Consider the following 17433-nt stretch of genomic DNA (forward strand, 5'->3'; position numbering starts at 1 on the left):
ATTTGATGGGAGGTGGAGCTGGTCATGCTTCAGTACAAGCACACCTTGGTCCATTCTCTTTTGTATACAGCATGATTCATTAGCAACGTCCAAACCTGGTCAGCGCGTAAAGCTAGATTAGTCTTGATCTGATGAGTGCGGTTTCCACTGGACGCTCCGTTTTAGAGTTGAGGCTCAGTAGCAAATGCCACTCAGCTCTTGTGTCTGTCTTTGGAAATGTTGCTGCTAAATCGATGCGTCTCTCCAGACTTTGGTGGTTTCTGATAACCTGATCTGACCTCCGTGACCTCAAAAAAACACTCAAAACTCTGACTCTAACTTTTGTCTGTTACTGGGGATGTTTCATCTTGATATTAGATATTTTATTCCCGTGGGTGAGATTATTCAGTAACAAGAAATCTACCTCTAATGGGTCGTGTTTGAGAGTTTCCTTTCTTCACTTGGGTCTCATGGGATCCAGACCGGGAGGCAGGCTATTTCAGGGAAAGCTCTGAGTTAATTTTTTTGTTTTTTTTTTGGGCTGCCCTTTAATTCACTCTCACAGTTGAACTATTTGGCTGCTGGAGTTAAGATGCTTTTATTCTAGTCCTTTTCCTGCCTTCTGTCACCTCTACTGCAGCAGGGTTTCTCTGCTTTTAGTCCTTCTCTTCTCAAAGGCCAAGGTGTACAAGCAGTCACCTGTCAAGATTAATTAAAGCTTATGGCCGGTAATTGGTGCTAGGGAATAATCCTGCTCGCCACTGGCCTGGGACACAGGCTCCACAGTGACCTTGTGCTAGATTTTCATACTGACTCACGAATAATAGGTGTGGCACACCTACACACCCACAACTGTGCAGGCTCCTTAATCCACAGCACTATGACTGAGCCCTATTGTACTGAGCAGATTATATCATTAGTAGGTTGCTCAATGCTTCAGAGGTCTCCAGTTGCCTGTCAGGCAGGCTCACTGATCATGCATGGTGTGCTTTGTAAAACAAGTACTACATTGTGGTTTTTCTTGTAGCTTCAGGGTTGAAGCAGACAGAATAAAAATGGAGAGGGAGAGGAACAAGTGTGTAAATCTATCAATACAATCTCAACCTCCCTCCTTTCCTGTCTCTCTTTTTGATATCAAGACTTAAGAAGGGGAAAAAACCCACGCCAGAGATCACATTAGCTCTGACATGACATTTCGTGAATGCTTCAGAGACAGTAGCCAAGAAGTTAAATGGGCCGTGAACTAATATCATCAGAAAATGCCATCAATTGGGATATTTTAGCCAGCTCTGAAAATTTAGTGTCACAAATGGAACCGCAGCAGTTTGACACATTGAAATGGAGTTTCTCATGGGACTGACTTTCTTCCTCTGACATTGTTGAAGCACTATTTCACTTTAGTGGAGGATTTTAACTTTCAGCATGTAGTTCAGGGACAGACAACTGCTAATTTTAGCTCCACTGGTCATCTACGGTCACATTCAACCTTCAATATACCTTTAAACATTGAAAATTGCAGAGGCGATATGACTCCGTCATATGTATAGTCTGTGTTGCATGCTGTAGAAATACTGTCTGTGTCTACTTTTTTCTTGCTTGTTGTGAGAATAGTTGCGATCACTTAAAACCAAAAGTGCCAACCTCATGGTGGCGCTAGAGTAAAGTCACCAAACACCAAAGTCAGTAGGATTCATCCTCTGCTGACCTTGAATGCCTGTAGAAAATTTCATGACAATCCATCCAATGATATATTTCAGTCAGTGGCACAGACACATTCCTCAGACATTGTTGTGTATTCTTCAGTATTTTTCACAGCTGTTTTCTTCTGTGTTTTCCAGATCCTGGCGATTATCTCCATCCTCTTCATTGTGCTGTCCACCATTGCCTTGTCTCTGAACACCCTTCCGGAGCTGCAGGACACAGATGAGTTTGGCCATGCCTCGGATAACCCACAACTGGCCCATGTGGAAGCTGTGTGTATTGCCTGGTTTACCATGGAGTACTTGCTTCGCTTCCTCTCCTCCCCCAGCAAGTGGAAGTTTTTTAAGGGTCCTCTGAATATTATCGACCTGCTGGCCATCCTGCCCTACTACGTCACCATCTTCCTGACAGAATCCAACAAGAGTGTGCTGCAATTTCAGAACGTCCGTCGAGTGGTTCAGATTTTCCGGATCATGAGGATCTTGCGTATTTTGAAGCTGGCTCGTCACTCCACAGGTCTTCAGTCTCTGGGCTTCACTCTGAGGAGGAGCTATAATGAGTTGGGCCTGCTGATCCTTTTCCTGGCCATGGGCATCATGATATTCTCCAGCCTGGTCTTCTTTGCAGAAAAGGATGAAGAGGACACTAAGTTCAAAAGCATCCCAGCTTCCTTCTGGTGGGCTACCATTACTATGACAACAGTAGGCTATGGAGATATCTACCCAAAAACTCTACTGGGGAAGATAGTTGGAGGTTTGTGTTGCATTGCTGGAGTACTGGTGATAGCCCTGCCTATCCCCATCATTGTGAATAACTTCTCTGAGTTCTACAAAGAGCAAAAGAGGCAGGAGAAAGCCATCAAGAGAAGAGAGGCTCTGGAGAGGGCTAAGAGAAATGGTAGCATCGTCTCTATGAACCAGAAAGATGCATTTGGCCGTAGTATGGAGCTCATGGATGTAATGGTGGAAAATATTGATGGGAAAAAGGAGAAGGTGCATGATAATCATGTGTCTCCTTGTCCGCCAAAAGGGATACCCAAACTCAAGTCACAGATGAGCTCCAGCAGCCCTACCAAGACCCTTGAACCGAGCTACCAAGAGCACGCCATGCCGTCTAGCAGCCCTCAGCATCTCAGCGCACAGAAACTAGAGGAGATGTACAACAAGATGGCTAAGACCCAGTCACAGCCTGACCTCAACAGCAAGGAGAAAGGGCCACTGTCGAAAGCAGTTAAAGCTGAATTTGAGATGGAAAGCATCCCGACTAAAGCCATCTCGAGCACAGCAGAGGCCATTACAGACATGAGGAGCATGTCCAGCATTGACAGCTTCATCAGCTGTGCCACTGACTTTCCTGAGAGCTCTCGCTTTTCCCAAAGCCCCATCAGTAGCATACCAGGGAGGGTCAGCACCAATCCCAGTCTGGAGCCCACTTTGGAGAATGAGCATGAAGGATCCCAGGGCACCACTACACCCCTGATAGGAGAAAGCACCAAGCATGGCCCGTATTCTGGCAGTCCCAAGAGTGTGCACTTCAAAAACCCACTCAAATGCTCACTCAAGGTCAGCTTCAGAGGTGGGGAGGATTCGGGGACCGGGGTCCTCTCTGACAGCTCATCAGTCCAGAGTCCTGAGGTGTCTGTCTACACAACTGCCAGCAGCAGGACACCTACCAAGAGCCCGGAGAATTTACCGCCTAGCATCTTCACATTCCACGATTCATCGATCAATAAATTCATTGATGCTGACACCGATGAGGAGGAGCACCTGCATGATGGTTCAGGCACCAAACCAACCCAGAGACTCCTGGAAAAAGCCAACCACACGGAGGACGTGCAGAGGAGGCGGGGGAACAGCACACTGCCACTAGAAGGGCAGGAAAACCATGTGGCTCAGGAACTACAGCCACTTCAGGGAGAGCAGAGTCACTCTAACGCTTAAAAGTTGAATACATGCAGGAGAGGAGGAAGCAGGAGGGGGAATAAGAAGCACAGTGAACACATGAAAACTGAACTTCCCAAAAATATGAAACGCACTGAAAACATTTGAAGAATAACAATATAAAATGCTTCTCTCATGAAAATACAACAAGCGTGGACAACGGGAAAGATTTTTTGTGTTTTGCTCTCAAATTTTTTCCTACCAAGGACTCCTAAATAAATTAATTTAACCGAGGACTCTAACAGGTTTTAAAAATGGCAAGGAAGACCCGTCTGATAATTTGTACTATTTATACATTTATTTTAGCCCAGAATATCATCTAATAATTCAGCCTAGTTGTAAGAGTATAGAATATGATTTTTTATAAGCAAAAACCTATTTTTCTGACCCTGGATACCAACTTAAAGCCACTATAGCAAAAGCTGTCCAAACCAGTAGCAAACCACAGAGGGCATTGAAACATGGCGCTGTAAAACTGGGAAACTTAATCAGCTGAGATAGTTCAAATACTTCTGTTGTAGTGTGAAGGGGGAACATTTTTAAGTTTAAGTCATGATTATACAGTGTATAATTATGGCATTACAAAGGCATCAGTGTGTTGGGAAATGTATAGTTTGCTTCCTTTATCTTCCTTCCTCAAAACTGGCCTTAGTTTATGTTGTCGCCCATGTTTTATGTTTGTGTTTGTACGAGTGAGAAAGAGAGACGTGGACGGACAGACGTATAAAATATAAGAGTGTGCAATGATTATCTTTCATATACAGTATATTTATTGTGACGTAAGACTTATTGGTCTCTTGTCTTAAGTGTGGACTTGAGGAGAATGTGTTTCAGTCTGTTTCTGTTCATCAGGAGTTTAGTGTCTTGCTCGTCGATATTTTTTACTGCACTGAAAGCGTTTCGACAAAACAGAGAGACACTGTGAGGCTACATCCATCGATTTCCTTCATGTTCCCATTGTGCCCGACTGCTGGCAAGAGAGAGCACCTTAACGTGATAATTCTTTTTATTATGAATGCAGAAAAGGAAAACTCTTTATTCTTGTCTGTTTACTCGTTTTGATTGTTTCTAAATGTGTGTGTGTGTGTGTGTGTGTGTGTGTGTGTGTGTGTGTCCCTCAGATTGGTGGAAAAAATCAAAAAAAGCGTATTGTGTCATTTCAAAACTTTCTCAAAGGTGTTCCGGAGGAATCATGATTCCTATTGTAGCTGATAATCTGAACTTCATGTAGAATGACAGTGCTTACTGTACGAGCATCACCACAGCTGGAAAGACAGCACTGAAAATCACAGAGATTTTCCGCGTTGAGCCTCCAGCTGTGTAGTGTTTGAGTGTGAATATTGTAACTATATAACTACAGAAGTAGAATATTACAAGAAAACACATTTATTGTACAAGAAAAAGAATCAAAATAATTTATATTTTTAAGATATTTTCTAAAAAGAATGGACTCGTAGACAAATATATTGTGCTAATCTCGTAGTTTTGCATTTCAATATACATTATGTACTGCATTATTTTGACGGAGTTGCATTTATTAGATGATATACTGTCGTAGATACATTTGTATTGTTTGCTACTGTCTCCCTGTAAATGTCTGTCCCTCTATCCTCGTGTGCAATGTGAAGAACCAAAGAATTGTTCTTTCTGATAACTCATACAGACGATATTTTATCTCAAAATGTTCGAAATGTAAGCATTCCTTTTCTAAACAGCAGAATCTGATATATTTCAGGGAGCCGTACTTGCTCATTCGGTACAAACATGTCGACGGAGAAGAAAAGCTGCTGACGATATTGAAAAGAGAGGAACGAAGGAAAAAAAAGGAGAGACGCGGCACTTTATTTTACATCCATTCTGAAAAGCTAATTCGATTATTTACACACTGTGGATCTTGCCAAGTGGTTCACTTCCAGAAATCCCAAACATTATGCTCATATGAGTTCACATGACATCTCTTCCAAACATAAAGCCACCTCGCAGCATTGTACAGCTCGCCTCTAAGGCGCACAAACAGCATGGAGGTACCTTGTGTGTCTGTTGGGGGCTTTAGTTTCGACCAAATATCCTGCATCCTGCTTTTCTGTACGCACCTGACTCCAAACATATGGCCGGTCTGAGTTTAGATCATCTGGTGCTCTCATGCTCTTCATTAATCACGCAAGCATGGTTTTATAACATTATAAAGTACACCACATATCACGCAAGCATGCTACAAAGCATCTATTTTTAGTAGTATCTATTTAAAGTAGTATTTACTCTGTATGCCTGTTTACAATCATGAGACATAATATGAGTTAGATATTTCTGTGCCTTTGCTTTTAATAAACGCCTGCCCCGCATACTGAATCTGTCGCTATCTAATGGAGACTGAATGACAGCTAAACAAAGTGTACAGCAAATAAACACACAGTGAACTGGGTCACCGAGCTCTCAGACTGCTATATTAGATGTCCGTACTTTCCTGTGCAGTTACACTTAAACGCGCCCAACATTTACATGATAAGGGCCCCGATCAAAAACAAAACAAACAGGTGCACCACACTCTCAGCAGTAGAGCGAACCACCGCTGTTTCCATGGCGATGGTTGAGATGAACTGGATGGCTCATATTTGATGCAAGCAAGGAGCCTGATTTGTAGAAATGAAGTCTCAAACATACGCAGTGTTTACGTTCTGTTAATGCATTCATTCATCCGCTCCTTCATTCATCTATGTTTTTCCCTCCTCGCCTGCAGCTTCAATCTGCTGAGGTTTGAATTTATTGAGGAAGCAACAAACAGAAAACTGGATTTTCCTCCTTTATTTCACTCTCTGTCTGTCACAAAAACATCACATGTATCTCAGCAAGACAGAGCATGACTACAGCAAACCAAGGTGTTGTTGCAATGATGTGTATATTCATTCTCATCCACCTTATCCCGCAGAGGGGGTGAGTGTGAAATGTGAATGGAATAGGAACAAGCAGTGTGTGACAGAGAGAGAGCTGTCATCCTGATTACAACTGACATCCCTAATGACGAGTGTAGCACTCTGCTTCTTCACACGTCCAACTCTTTAACACAAACATCATTTAAAACATTGTCTGTGAGCTCTTTTTTAGAAAGTAAAGCATGCCCCGAGACAGGAGAAATACCATCATATTACATCATTTACAAACTAAGTTACACGGCCAGATCATGCACACTGGCACTGGTGTGATTTTCCATTACAAGCTCAGGCCTTGTGGGTGAATCTTTTGTGCAGAATGACAATGCAAAAAAAAAAATGGCACTTGGGTTGAGGATGTGTTCATTTCTGTGATTCTAAAAATATCATCCTGGGCATGCAAAGGGAGGGCCTGGGCCAACAGGAAAGGCTCAGTTACACCAATGTCTTTGGTCAGACGGTGTCATGAGAGTTCTGGGGAACAAACTTTTGAAACAGGAATCTGACAAAAAATGGAAACTATACAAATAGTCACTGGTGTGTGGGATCTGTTACAGCCCTTAACGCTGCATGGTAATAGGATAAAAATGTCAGAAGGACAAATGGTGATGTGGCTCTCACTACTCATGGCATTAAAAAGAGAAGAGAAGACTGGATAGATAAGAAAGGGTCTCACAGAGTGGAGATTCATTAACATTTATCACAAAACAGTCAAACATGCAGTAAACACCGACAGAAGAATCGAGCCTCTCCAAATAAGCCATAGTTAAATGGTAACAACTCTTTCCTCTGTTGGATGAACGTTAACAATATCCTTCTTGCTTTTTTTCCCCCTTGTTTTCTGAACTGCACTTTATTGATTTGTCTGTATTAAATACTTTGCTCTTTAGTGAACATGCAAATAAAAATGTCAACATACATAAGATACACATTGGTTCAAATACAGTTTTCCAAAAGCACAAGTGTTAATAATGTCAATAAGAATCCTTTCATCAAGCACAATATGCCACACGAGAGGTTTAAGCCAAATACTGACACAAAATTGGATTTTTCAGAAATGTACCCCTTCTTCAGGGAAATAATCACCTCTGTTCAACTCACACAGGTCTGTAACTGCCCTTACTGTGTCTGGGAATATGTTTGTTTTGTAAAGTTTCATACTTTGTACCAGTTGACTTTGTAGAATAATATCTTTGTGGTTTCTTGTTGTTCGACGCATGTAGCGCTGTTAAACTGTTAAACTTTGACACACAGAACTTGTAAATATCATCTAAGAAGCTATAGGAAAATGTCTATGATCAGCAATTTTGAAGCAATTTTCTCCTTTTACTGACTGATGCTTAATAAAAGACAATAATCCAGTGTTTGGTGCCACGAGCCTCACTTTATGAACTCAGATGTAACCAATTTATTTGATTAAATAAAAATCTTATCTAAATTATCAGAGGATGTAAATCCCAAGTGTGTGGTTGGGTCCGCTCCTCTTACCACAAGCTGTGGAGAGGTGGTTTCGCTATTTTCTATTTATTATTTTTTATTATTAAATCATCTGAGTTTTTACTCTGGTTACACGGACATGTTTTCATTAAACCACTGAGTGTACTACATGAGAGCCAGCAGTGAGATTGTGCAATGACTGAGCCTGTTGTTTGGGCACGGACCTGAATATCTTAGACAACAGCACCCTCCAGTGTTCTGGATGAAATAAAGAGAGGACACTCTATGGGACAACTGACATTCATGGTAACATGTGTACAGTAGTTTTAAATCCTTGTTTTTACAAAGTAAATGGTACGTAGTAAATGATCAGTTCATGGATGATGGGCGATCAGCAAAATAAAGAATTGTTTTCATTAATTTACATAATATTAGGGCTGAAATTAAAATGTATTTTTATTACCCTGTTAAAATGCCCATCATGACATCCCACAGACAAAAGCGACTTCTTCAAATGTCTTGTTTTGTCTGATCGACAGACCAAAACCCAAATAAAGTCAATTTACACTGAAAGAAAACAGAGAGGAAACACATTGAGCAAACTAGAACCAGCTAATGTTTGGCATTTTTTGTTTTATTAACACCTTCAGTGATTGTATCGATCAAAAATGTATCCGATTTCTTTTCGATCGACTAACTCTTTTGGTTCAACATTGAGTTCATAACAGAAATTTGTCCTATATTCATTAGCCTAGTTAATTATATTGACACCCATCATAAACAACTCCTCTCAACCCCTGTGTGAGACTGTGGAGGCCTTAAACAGCTCCTGATAAGTCTTTATCAGCCTTGTGTATACGAGCTGCTGTGACAAGTGAATTTCCCCGGTGTGGGATCATTACAGTCTATCTTATCTCATCTTATTAAACTATGACAATCTTAGTACGATAAAGTGTTGTAATAAACTGATAATGTAAATATTTGTAAATATCATCTAAAGCAGGCAAGAGATTCCTGTCTGTTATTACATCATGCTCACGATCAAAGTTTTAAAAAGGATCACGTCACAGTCAATGCTGGTCACAACTTAAGACTTTTCCCATCACACAAACAGTCTTAACTTCCACGAGAAACAATATCTCTGCAGCAAAAACTTGCATAAACCACTAAAGCCTGGGTGGTTAGATGTGGAATACAACCAGCAGAGGAAAAGGAGTTCTTCTACAAAAATGGAATGCTATATATCAGGGATTTGTGCACACGAGCTAAGCAGTTTATCACCTTAACATTTAGCTCAGAGATGGATAATCCGCCTCACATCATGGATCAGGAATAACTTTTTATAACAGATGAAAGGAATGTCTACATAAGAGGAAACCAGTGATGGATACAATGCTAAAAATATCATACTTGTGTGAAAGTATTTCACTGTAAAAGAAAAGATCTTACATAAAAGTGAAACATAGCCCGGAGTAAAAGTTATGAGCAACACTGGTATTTGTGGTTGGCAGCTCTAAGAGCATTGAGTGACAGAGTTTAAATGTTTGGAAAGTGCAAAACACTCTTAGTGGCAAAAAGCTGTCAATCAAAGTAGATTTCTATTCAGATTTATTCACAAAGCATTCGGGAAAGGAGGCTGTATCCAGTTTGCAGGTTAAAGCAGTCAGTCACATCCATGTGTTGACACTGAACCAGAGTCCTTTATTATTTATCCTGGCCTTTAAACACTAAAGATCACTCTGAAAAGTCCTGAGGAACACAATAATTACTGGCTGACTCAGAGCTCACTGCAAAACGTCTCACAACATCTTGACGTGAGACGAGTCACAGAAAAATCTAGAGCCGCTGCATACTTTTGACTGAAGCCTTAAACCCACGGTTCTTTAACTCTTAAAAGGTTCATTCGGGGTCAAAGAAGTTTCATTTTCTTGCACGTAACTAATGTGAGGCTTCAGCAGTCCAGTTACACAATTGAAGTGTGAGTTTGCCAAAGTTGCAGTCTTTCTAACTTTAGAAAAAAAACATGTAAACATCAGAGTGCAGACACCTGAAATGTGGGTGCTCGGCTGTCCAGAAGGCGGTGGGTTTGTGGGAAGAATGAAGCTGTAAAAAGTTGAAGGTGTCTGTGCCAAGCCTTGCTCTAAACATGACTCAGCAATAACAAGCTACTGATAACATAAAAATATGTAAAGTCATAATGTGGCATGCTCAGATAATCACACTTACATGTCTACATCATGGGATCTATGCTTATATATGTCTCCCTGGGTTTGATGATATAAGTGTTATATGCTGGCTTTGGCCTGTTATCTTAATCTCTGCCTCATTGTTTATGTGCGTGGGTTTAGTCTGTCCGCTTCTTGGTCATCAGACAAAAAGCCCTTCTATTGGTGGCCACCATCAGTCGGTGTCCTAATCCTGCACACACAAGTTACATAAAACACCCATCCAATCCGGAGCCACACAGAGAAACACCTTGTGTTGTAATGAGTAATGTGACAGGACTCCATTACCCAGCATGCCTAGGGAGTATTGAGCATGCTCAGTAGACACCACAGGTAGTTGTAGGACATGCTAACAGGTACGGCATGCGGATTTGATGGCTGATGCACTAGTAGTGAATAAACGTCCAAATGAGACCAGCTTCAAGCCTCCTCTTCTTATAGTAAATACAAAGACAGACAAAACACACCTAACACTCTGAGGCTTGGTGGTCTGCTTGTGTTCCTCACTAACTTCTCCAGACTGCAGCATCATGATTTTTATAGTGGACCTGTTGCTGATGCTCATCGACCTCACCTACTCCATCCTAAATGCCATCATCCAGACTTTCCTCCAGCCGAGGCTGAAGTGCATTGATGGGGAGCTCTGTTTGATAACAGGTGCCGGGGGCGCGCTGGGTCGTCTGTTCGCCCTGGAGTTTGCCAAAGAGGGAGCGCGCCTGGTGCTGTGGGACTGCAACACGGCTGCCAATGAGCAGACTGCCAAGCTGGCCCGGGAGCTGGGAGCTCAGGTGCACACTTTCACAGTGGACCTGTCCAAGCGCCAGAGCATCTATGAGACGGCTGGCAGGGTGAGAGAGGAGGTCGGGGAAATCTCCATACTGGTCAACAACGCGGGTGTGGTGGCCGGGCGGAGGCTGCTGGAATGTCCCGATGAGCTTTTGGAGAGGACGCTGCTGGTGAACTGCCACGCGTTATTTTGGGTGAGGCTCTGTTTGACGCACGCACCTTTTACGCACAATTAAAACAAGCATTAAAACTCCACCTTTACTAGACACAGAGCTGCCATGAGTTACATAACATCTATTCAGTATGGTCCTCCTCGGGTTAGTGTTTGTGCACTCATGTGTGAAGGCATCAGAGCAGCCTGTGCCACACCATCACACTACAGTCATGCCCCCGTGACTGGTACATGTGTCCAAGTGAACATGAGGTTAGAAGTGGGCTCATCCCCCCACCCAGAATAAAGGGAGTGCACCAGTCAAAGCTGCATGTGATTATGCGCTTGATCCTCTGAAAGCCTCAGCTATGCAATACAATACAATACGCTCATTAGTACCAAATATCAAATATACCAGCAACAGACATACAGTGGGCGGGTGGTGAGTAAGTACTTTCCAATACTCTAATACCCCTGATCTGGCAGAGAAGAGCGTCTCTCTGTTGGGTATAGTTGGCAGATGCCCCAGACCAGCACATGGGCAAATATGGGCTGATGGGCTCTTACTAAACTCTAGCAGCTCCCAGTCTCTGGAAAATGTAGGAATATAAGGAGTAGCAGCTTAAATAATAGAAATCTTAAAACAAGATTTGGACACCTCAAAAACAGTGTATGTACAAAAGTCACTGCCAGTTTAGTTGACACTGTGCTGAAGTATTTCAACACTTTTGGTTTCTAGAGTCCGAATCCATTTCACTATTTTAGGTTATTTTGTTTCCATGTCTTTTTATACATACGAAATAAACATTTAGGTGTTTATTTTTATTACACGTAGTCTGTTTGAGTCTGTAGATTTCTCTAAATTCACCAAAGGTTAATATTAGATAATGCACCATTTGCTTATTCAAGCAAAAACAAAAAAGGAAAGAAGAAACTGTAATACACAAATAATTGTCCTAATGTAAGTGATCAACTGAGGAGGATCACGCTGATAGCTATTAGTTACATTTTTTTACTCTATTCATTCATCTGTAATGTCTTAAAAAAAATGCCAGGATTTTAAAAGTAGTTTTTTCAGAATTAATTCATGTTCTGACAGAGTGATAAACGGATATTAACACTCGCTCAGTGATAATCTTTGATTAATATATCAACAAAATCAAATACCTGGTTTTATCCTGGCTCAAAAAAAAGAAAGATTGTTTTAACGCAAGTAATCAATTGGAAACCCTTTTTAAAACCATCCAAACAGATGACGAAGGCCTTCCTGCCTCAGATGAAAGTAAAGAACCACGGTCACATTGTAACCGTTGCCAGCGCTCTTGGGCTGTTCAGCACTGCATGTGTAGAGGTAAGACACATGATTAATGACTTCCTAAACCACAAACCGAACAGACAAATCCTCCAACGTAGAAGACTTTTAAATGCTTGAAATGACTTTGCCATATTTACTTTGCTCTTTCAGGATTACTGTGCCAGTAAATTTGGAGCTGTTGGTTTCCACGAGTCATTGACACACGAGCTGGTTGCAGAGGGCCATGTCGACATCAAAACCACTTTAGTCTGCCCTTATATTGTAGACACAGGAATGTTTGCAGGCTGTGAAATCAGGTGAGCTGCCACTATTTGTGATTTTGTAACTTTTTGTGGTCATTAACATAGACAAACATGCTATATTCTCCAATTTCTGTTTGACATCTACCAGGAGGGAGCTTCGGAGTCTTATTCCACCTCTGGATCCGCTCTACACTGTTCAGCAGTCCATGAAAGCCATTTTAGCCGAACAGCAAATGATTTGCATCCCGCGCCTGATGTACATCCCCTACATTGCACGAGCGTGCGTATAACATATTTATCAAACACGTGGAGCAAAGCTGTTCCTAAGATCATTAAAAGGTGAACTGTGGCCGAGATGATAAATGTTTTTCTTTCTCTAGATTGCTACCTTGGGATGCAAACGTGGCAACGTATCGCTTCATGGGAGGCGACAAATGCATGCTACCTTTCATCAAGAACGCAGAACTGAAGAGCTGCAACGGCCACATCAAATCTTCCTAACACCTCTCTGCCAGCCTGTCTTAAGATCATGTTAAATTATGGACCAATGCAGACACCAAAGGGTCATAGTGTATATACTTAATATATGAGTTTAAAATCTGAAGTGAGAGCCCAATGTCTGCACTTGTTTATTTTTACACTGGGCTGAAGTGTAAAAAATGACTGAATCACAGCCAGTGATTGCTTTATGAAAAGTTATTGATTATAACCTCTACACTGGAGGCCAAGGAGCAGTTATAAAAAATCACCAAATAGTGTACGTAAAGAGACTAATGAGAACAGATCTATACAAGTGCCTCTTTTTATTCACATTAACAAACAGTGCAGAAACGAAGACTAGACAGACAAATCTACGGGAAACATGCAACAGAAAAATATTAAGCGTTATGTTTGAGCCACAGACTACAGTCTCCATAACCGTAAAAAGGAATTCAAACATACAAAAGAAGCGCTAAAGAAATCCCCTCCCATATGATTTAGATGTTCAGCGTTCCACAATACTGTTGAAATATACCTCTGCTGATGCTGCTGTTACTGAAATAAACTGAAATATTGTTATCAGACTTTGATATCCAACTCCTTGTTAGCTTTGCCACACAGCAAACAGGGCCCAAACACTAACTGGTGTATCAGTTAAGTTAACTTTTGGTCATGTCTTTTAAAAACCCTTAAAAAAAAAAGTCCCATCAGGAACACACTCCAAGTTCAGGCAAAACTCTTTCTCTGGTAAATCCATCAAGAACCGTCAAGTCAAAACCAAATCTGTAAAGACTAAAGTTCAGCTGAAGCAGGTGCGTCGTGTGACCTGAGGTCACTGTGGCTACTCCTGCAGTGTATTGTGGTTTCCGTATTAAGTGAACAGCATCACATCAGTTTCAAACCAACTGCACGGTGGCTGCTTGTAAGTAGCCCTGCAGGAACTGGAGGGCTTCTGCATTCAGACTGGTGCTCAGCATCGATGGAACCTGCACCAGCAAGAGAGAGAAGAATCACTCGTTTTCTGCAGTGTCGCAATATCTGCAGCAGAGCGCCGTGCTATTCAAACAGGCAATAATCTTAACATATCTTTTAGTCCAAACAAAACTCCAATGACTATCTTTAAAACATTAGTTTTGGCACGAGTTGCTAAATATTTCCTTCCTGTGTCAACATACCCTTCCCGGACAGGCAGTAGAAAGCTTGTGGAGTGACTGAGCCAGCAGGATCTTTGGATTCCCGACAGCGTCTCCAATCGGGTCGTGCTCCTTCTTGCCAGCAAAGGCCAGCTGTGAAAATGCTGTCTGATAGCCTGGTGTGTCTTCAATGTCGATGAAGTGCTCGTCGTCTGGGATGCTGTCATCTTCTGGCAACTCAAATAGACCAATGAGCGCCTGGAGCAGAGGGGTCCTGAACAAACACATTAAAACCCGAAATAATCAGATTTAGTGCAACTCGACAACTTAACTAAGGACTTGTTACTTTGTACCCATCAGGAGAGGATCTGCCATGCAGCTACATGCAAAATGTTTTGAACAACATTAGTTATAAAACTTAAGTCACCCTGCAATGTAAAAAAGTAAATATATAAAGTCTGTGTAACGTAAGAATAAATGTGTTCTGTGTTTGTTAGACCAAAGAAGAAAGTGTTATTTGAATGATTAAAAATATTGACAAGTTTATGACATTAGGTGTCAAAATGTGGGGGCGTGTCCTCTGAATGTGCTGAAGCCACGCCCACTCACAGGAGCAATTAAGCAGCAATTTTGAAGCCACTGAAACGTGAGTTCAGAAAATGACGTGACTAACTTTGCAACACTCTGAGCGAGATGAATCAAACTGTCTCTCTGCTAGACGTGGAGGGATTGCTGGACTGAAAACTGGCGAAACACTGTTTTAACCTCTAACTATGTTTTCAGCATCTATTTTCCAACATATTTAATGTGTGAAATAAATGTAAGAATTGCCTTTAGACTGATTTCTTACCAGAGTTTAGTGTACTCTGTGTCCATCATCGCTGGACATTCAGTGAGGACTTTTGTAATGCCGACAGCGCAGATCTTCTTTTCAACTGCTCCAGACACTTTCTGAACCTCTGGAATAATTATTTTCTCCAACACCATACCGAACATTCTGCAACACAAAAAGCAAATAACAACATTATGTTAATAAGTGCAGAGCGCCCACGACACCTACTCCCATAGCTAGCAAGCTATGGGAGTAGGTACCTCGTGTCGTGGGAATTAATAGAAAAGCCTAAAAAATGAGGATGACATCATCAGCTAGAGTGAGGAGCAGAGAGAAAAAAATCAGTGAAAAAATAAAACGTATTTGACTACCATGGCCTCAAATCTGAAGTGAGAGCCCAATGTCTGCACTTGTTTATTTTTACACCAGGCTGAAGTGTAAATACTTGCTATGCAACTGAAGCACAGCCAGGGACTGCTTTATGAAAAGTTATTGATTATAACCTCTACACTGGAGGCCAAAGAGCAGTTATAAAAATCACCAAATAGTGTACGTAAAGAGACTAATGAGACAGATCTATACAAGTGCCTCTTTTTATTCACTTAACAAACAGTGCAGAAACGAAGACTAGACGACAAATCTCGGGAAACATGCAACAGAAAAATATTAAGCGTTATGTTTGAGCCACGACTACAGTCTCCCTAACCGTAAAAAGGAATTCAAACATACAAAAGAGCGCTAAGAAATCCCTCCCATATGATTGAGTGTTCAGTTCCACAATACTGTTGAAATATACCTCTGCTGATGCTGCTGTTACTGAAATAAACTGAAATATTGTTATCAGACCTTGATATCCAACTCCTTGTAGCTTTGCCACACAGCAAACAGGGCCCAAACACTAACTGGTGTATCAGTTAAGTTAACTTTTGGTCTGTCTTTTAAAAACCCTTAAAAAAAAAAGTCCCATCAGGAACACACTCCAAGTTCAGGCAAAACTCTTTTTCTCTGGTAAATCCATCAGAAACCGTCAAGTCCAAAACCAAATCTGTAAAGACTAAAGTTCAGCTGAGCAGGTGCGTCGTGTGACCTGAGGTCACTGTGGCTACTCCTGCAGTGTATTGTGGTTTCCGTATTAAGTGACAGCATCACATCAGTTTCCAACCAACTGCACGGTGGCTGCTTGTAAGTAGCCCTGCAGGAACTGGGAGGCTTCTGCATTCAGACTGTGCTCAGCATCGATGGAACCTGCACCGCAAGAGAGAGAAGATCACTGTTTTCTGCAGTGTCGCAATATCTGCAGCAGAGCGCCGTTCTATTCAAACAGGCAATAATCTTAACATATCTTTTAGTCCAAACAAAACTCCAATGACTATCTTTAAAACATTAGTTTTGGCACGAGTTGCTAAATATTTCCTTCCTGTGTCAACATACCCTTCCCGGACAGGCAGTAGAAAGCTTGTGGAGTGACTGAGCCAGCAGATCTTTGGATTCCCGACAGCGTCTCCAATCGGGTCGTGCTCCTTCTTGCCAGCAAAGGCCAGCTGTGAAATGCTGTCTGATAGCCTGGTGTGTCTTCAATGTCGATGAAGTGCTCGTCGTCTGGGATGCTGTCATCTTCTGGCAACTCAAATAGACCAATGAGCGCCTGGAGCAGAGGGGTCCTGAACAAACACACAACCCAAAATAATCAGATTTAGTGCAACTCGACAACTTAACTAAGGACTTGTTACTTTGTACCCATCAGGAGAGGATATGCAAAATGTTTTGAACAGCATTAGTTTAAATTAAGTCACCCTGCAATGTAAAAATGTAAAAATTTAAAGTCTGTGTAACTAAGAATAAATGTGTTCTGTGTTTGTTAGACCAAAGAAGAAAGTGTTATTTGAATGATTAAAAATATTGACAAGTTTATGACATTAGTGTCAAATGTGGGGGCGTGTCCTCTGAATGTGCTGAACACGCCCACTCACAGGAGCATTAAGCAGCAATTTTGAAGCCACTGAAACGTGAGTTCAGAAAATGACGTGACTAACTTTGCAACACTCTGAGCGAGATGAATCAAACTGTCTCTCTGCTAGACGTGGAGGTTGCTGGACTGAAAACTGGCGAAACACTGTTTTAACCTTCACTATGTTTTCAGCATCTATTTTCCACATATTTAATGTGTTGTGAATAAATGTAAGAATTGCCTTTAGACTGATTTCTTACCAGAGAGTTTAGTGTACTCTGTGTCCATCATCGCTGGACATTTCAGAGGACTTTTGTAATGCGACAGCGCAGATCTT

At 41.6% G+C, this 17433-nt stretch overlaps 3 protein-coding genes across 3 annotated transcripts in view; 2 read left to right on the top strand and 1 right to left on the bottom strand.

Annotated features, from left to right (window-relative positions):
- Positions 1–7903, top strand: part of LOC104928138 (potassium voltage-gated channel subfamily B member 1) — a 36741-nt gene extending 28838 nt beyond the window's left edge. The window contains exon 3 of the mRNA XM_010742364.3: positions 1818–7903. Within this exon, the coding sequence (XP_010740666.1) occupies positions 1818–3620 (1803 nt within the window). The 3' untranslated portion in view covers positions 3621–7903. The remainder of the gene's footprint in view (positions 1–1817) is intronic.
- A 2779-nt stretch (positions 7904–10682) lies between these two features.
- On the top strand, positions 10683–13869 carry LOC104928137 (retinol dehydrogenase 10). Its single transcript, XM_010742363.3, has 5 exons — positions 10683–11189; positions 12399–12497; positions 12612–12757; positions 12852–12983; positions 13084–13869. The coding sequence occupies exons 1-5, from the start codon at positions 10740–10742 to the stop codon at positions 13202–13204; spliced, it is 948 nt and encodes a 315-aa protein (XP_010740665.3). The 5' UTR covers positions 10683–10739; the 3' UTR covers positions 13205–13869.
- The window catches only part of cse1l (CSE1 chromosome segregation 1-like (yeast)), a 12311-nt gene continuing 8369 nt past the window's right edge, over positions 13492–17433 (bottom strand). The window contains exons 23-25 of the mRNA XM_010742354.3: positions 15167–15313; positions 14359–14590; positions 13492–14169 (exon numbers count right to left, since the gene is read on the bottom strand). Coding sequence (XP_010740656.1) covers positions 14080–14169; positions 14359–14590; positions 15167–15313 — 469 coding nt within the window. The 3' untranslated portion in view covers positions 13492–14079. The remainder of the gene's footprint in view (positions 14170–14358; positions 14591–15166; positions 15314–17433) is intronic.

This window comes from Larimichthys crocea, chromosome VI, assembly GCF_000972845.2.
Source record: "Larimichthys crocea isolate SSNF chromosome VI, L_crocea_2.0, whole genome shotgun sequence".
Lineage (NCBI taxonomy): Eukaryota > Metazoa > Chordata > Actinopteri > Sciaenidae > Larimichthys > Larimichthys crocea.

Excerpts from the sequence above, each read along its gene's own strand:
- LOC104928137 (XM_010742363.3), top strand. The coding sequence starts at position 10,740 with ATGATTTTTATAGTGGACCTGTTGCTGATGCTCATCGACCTCACCTAC. Across the intron at positions 11,190-12,398 it reads ACTGCCACGCGTTATTTTGG|ATGACGAAGGCCTTCCTGCC; the intron begins GTGAGGCTCTGT and ends CCATCCAAACAG. Across the intron at positions 12,758-12,851 it reads TTTGCAGGCTGTGAAATCAG|GAGGGAGCTTCGGAGTCTTA; the intron begins GTGAGCTGCCAC and ends GACATCTACCAG.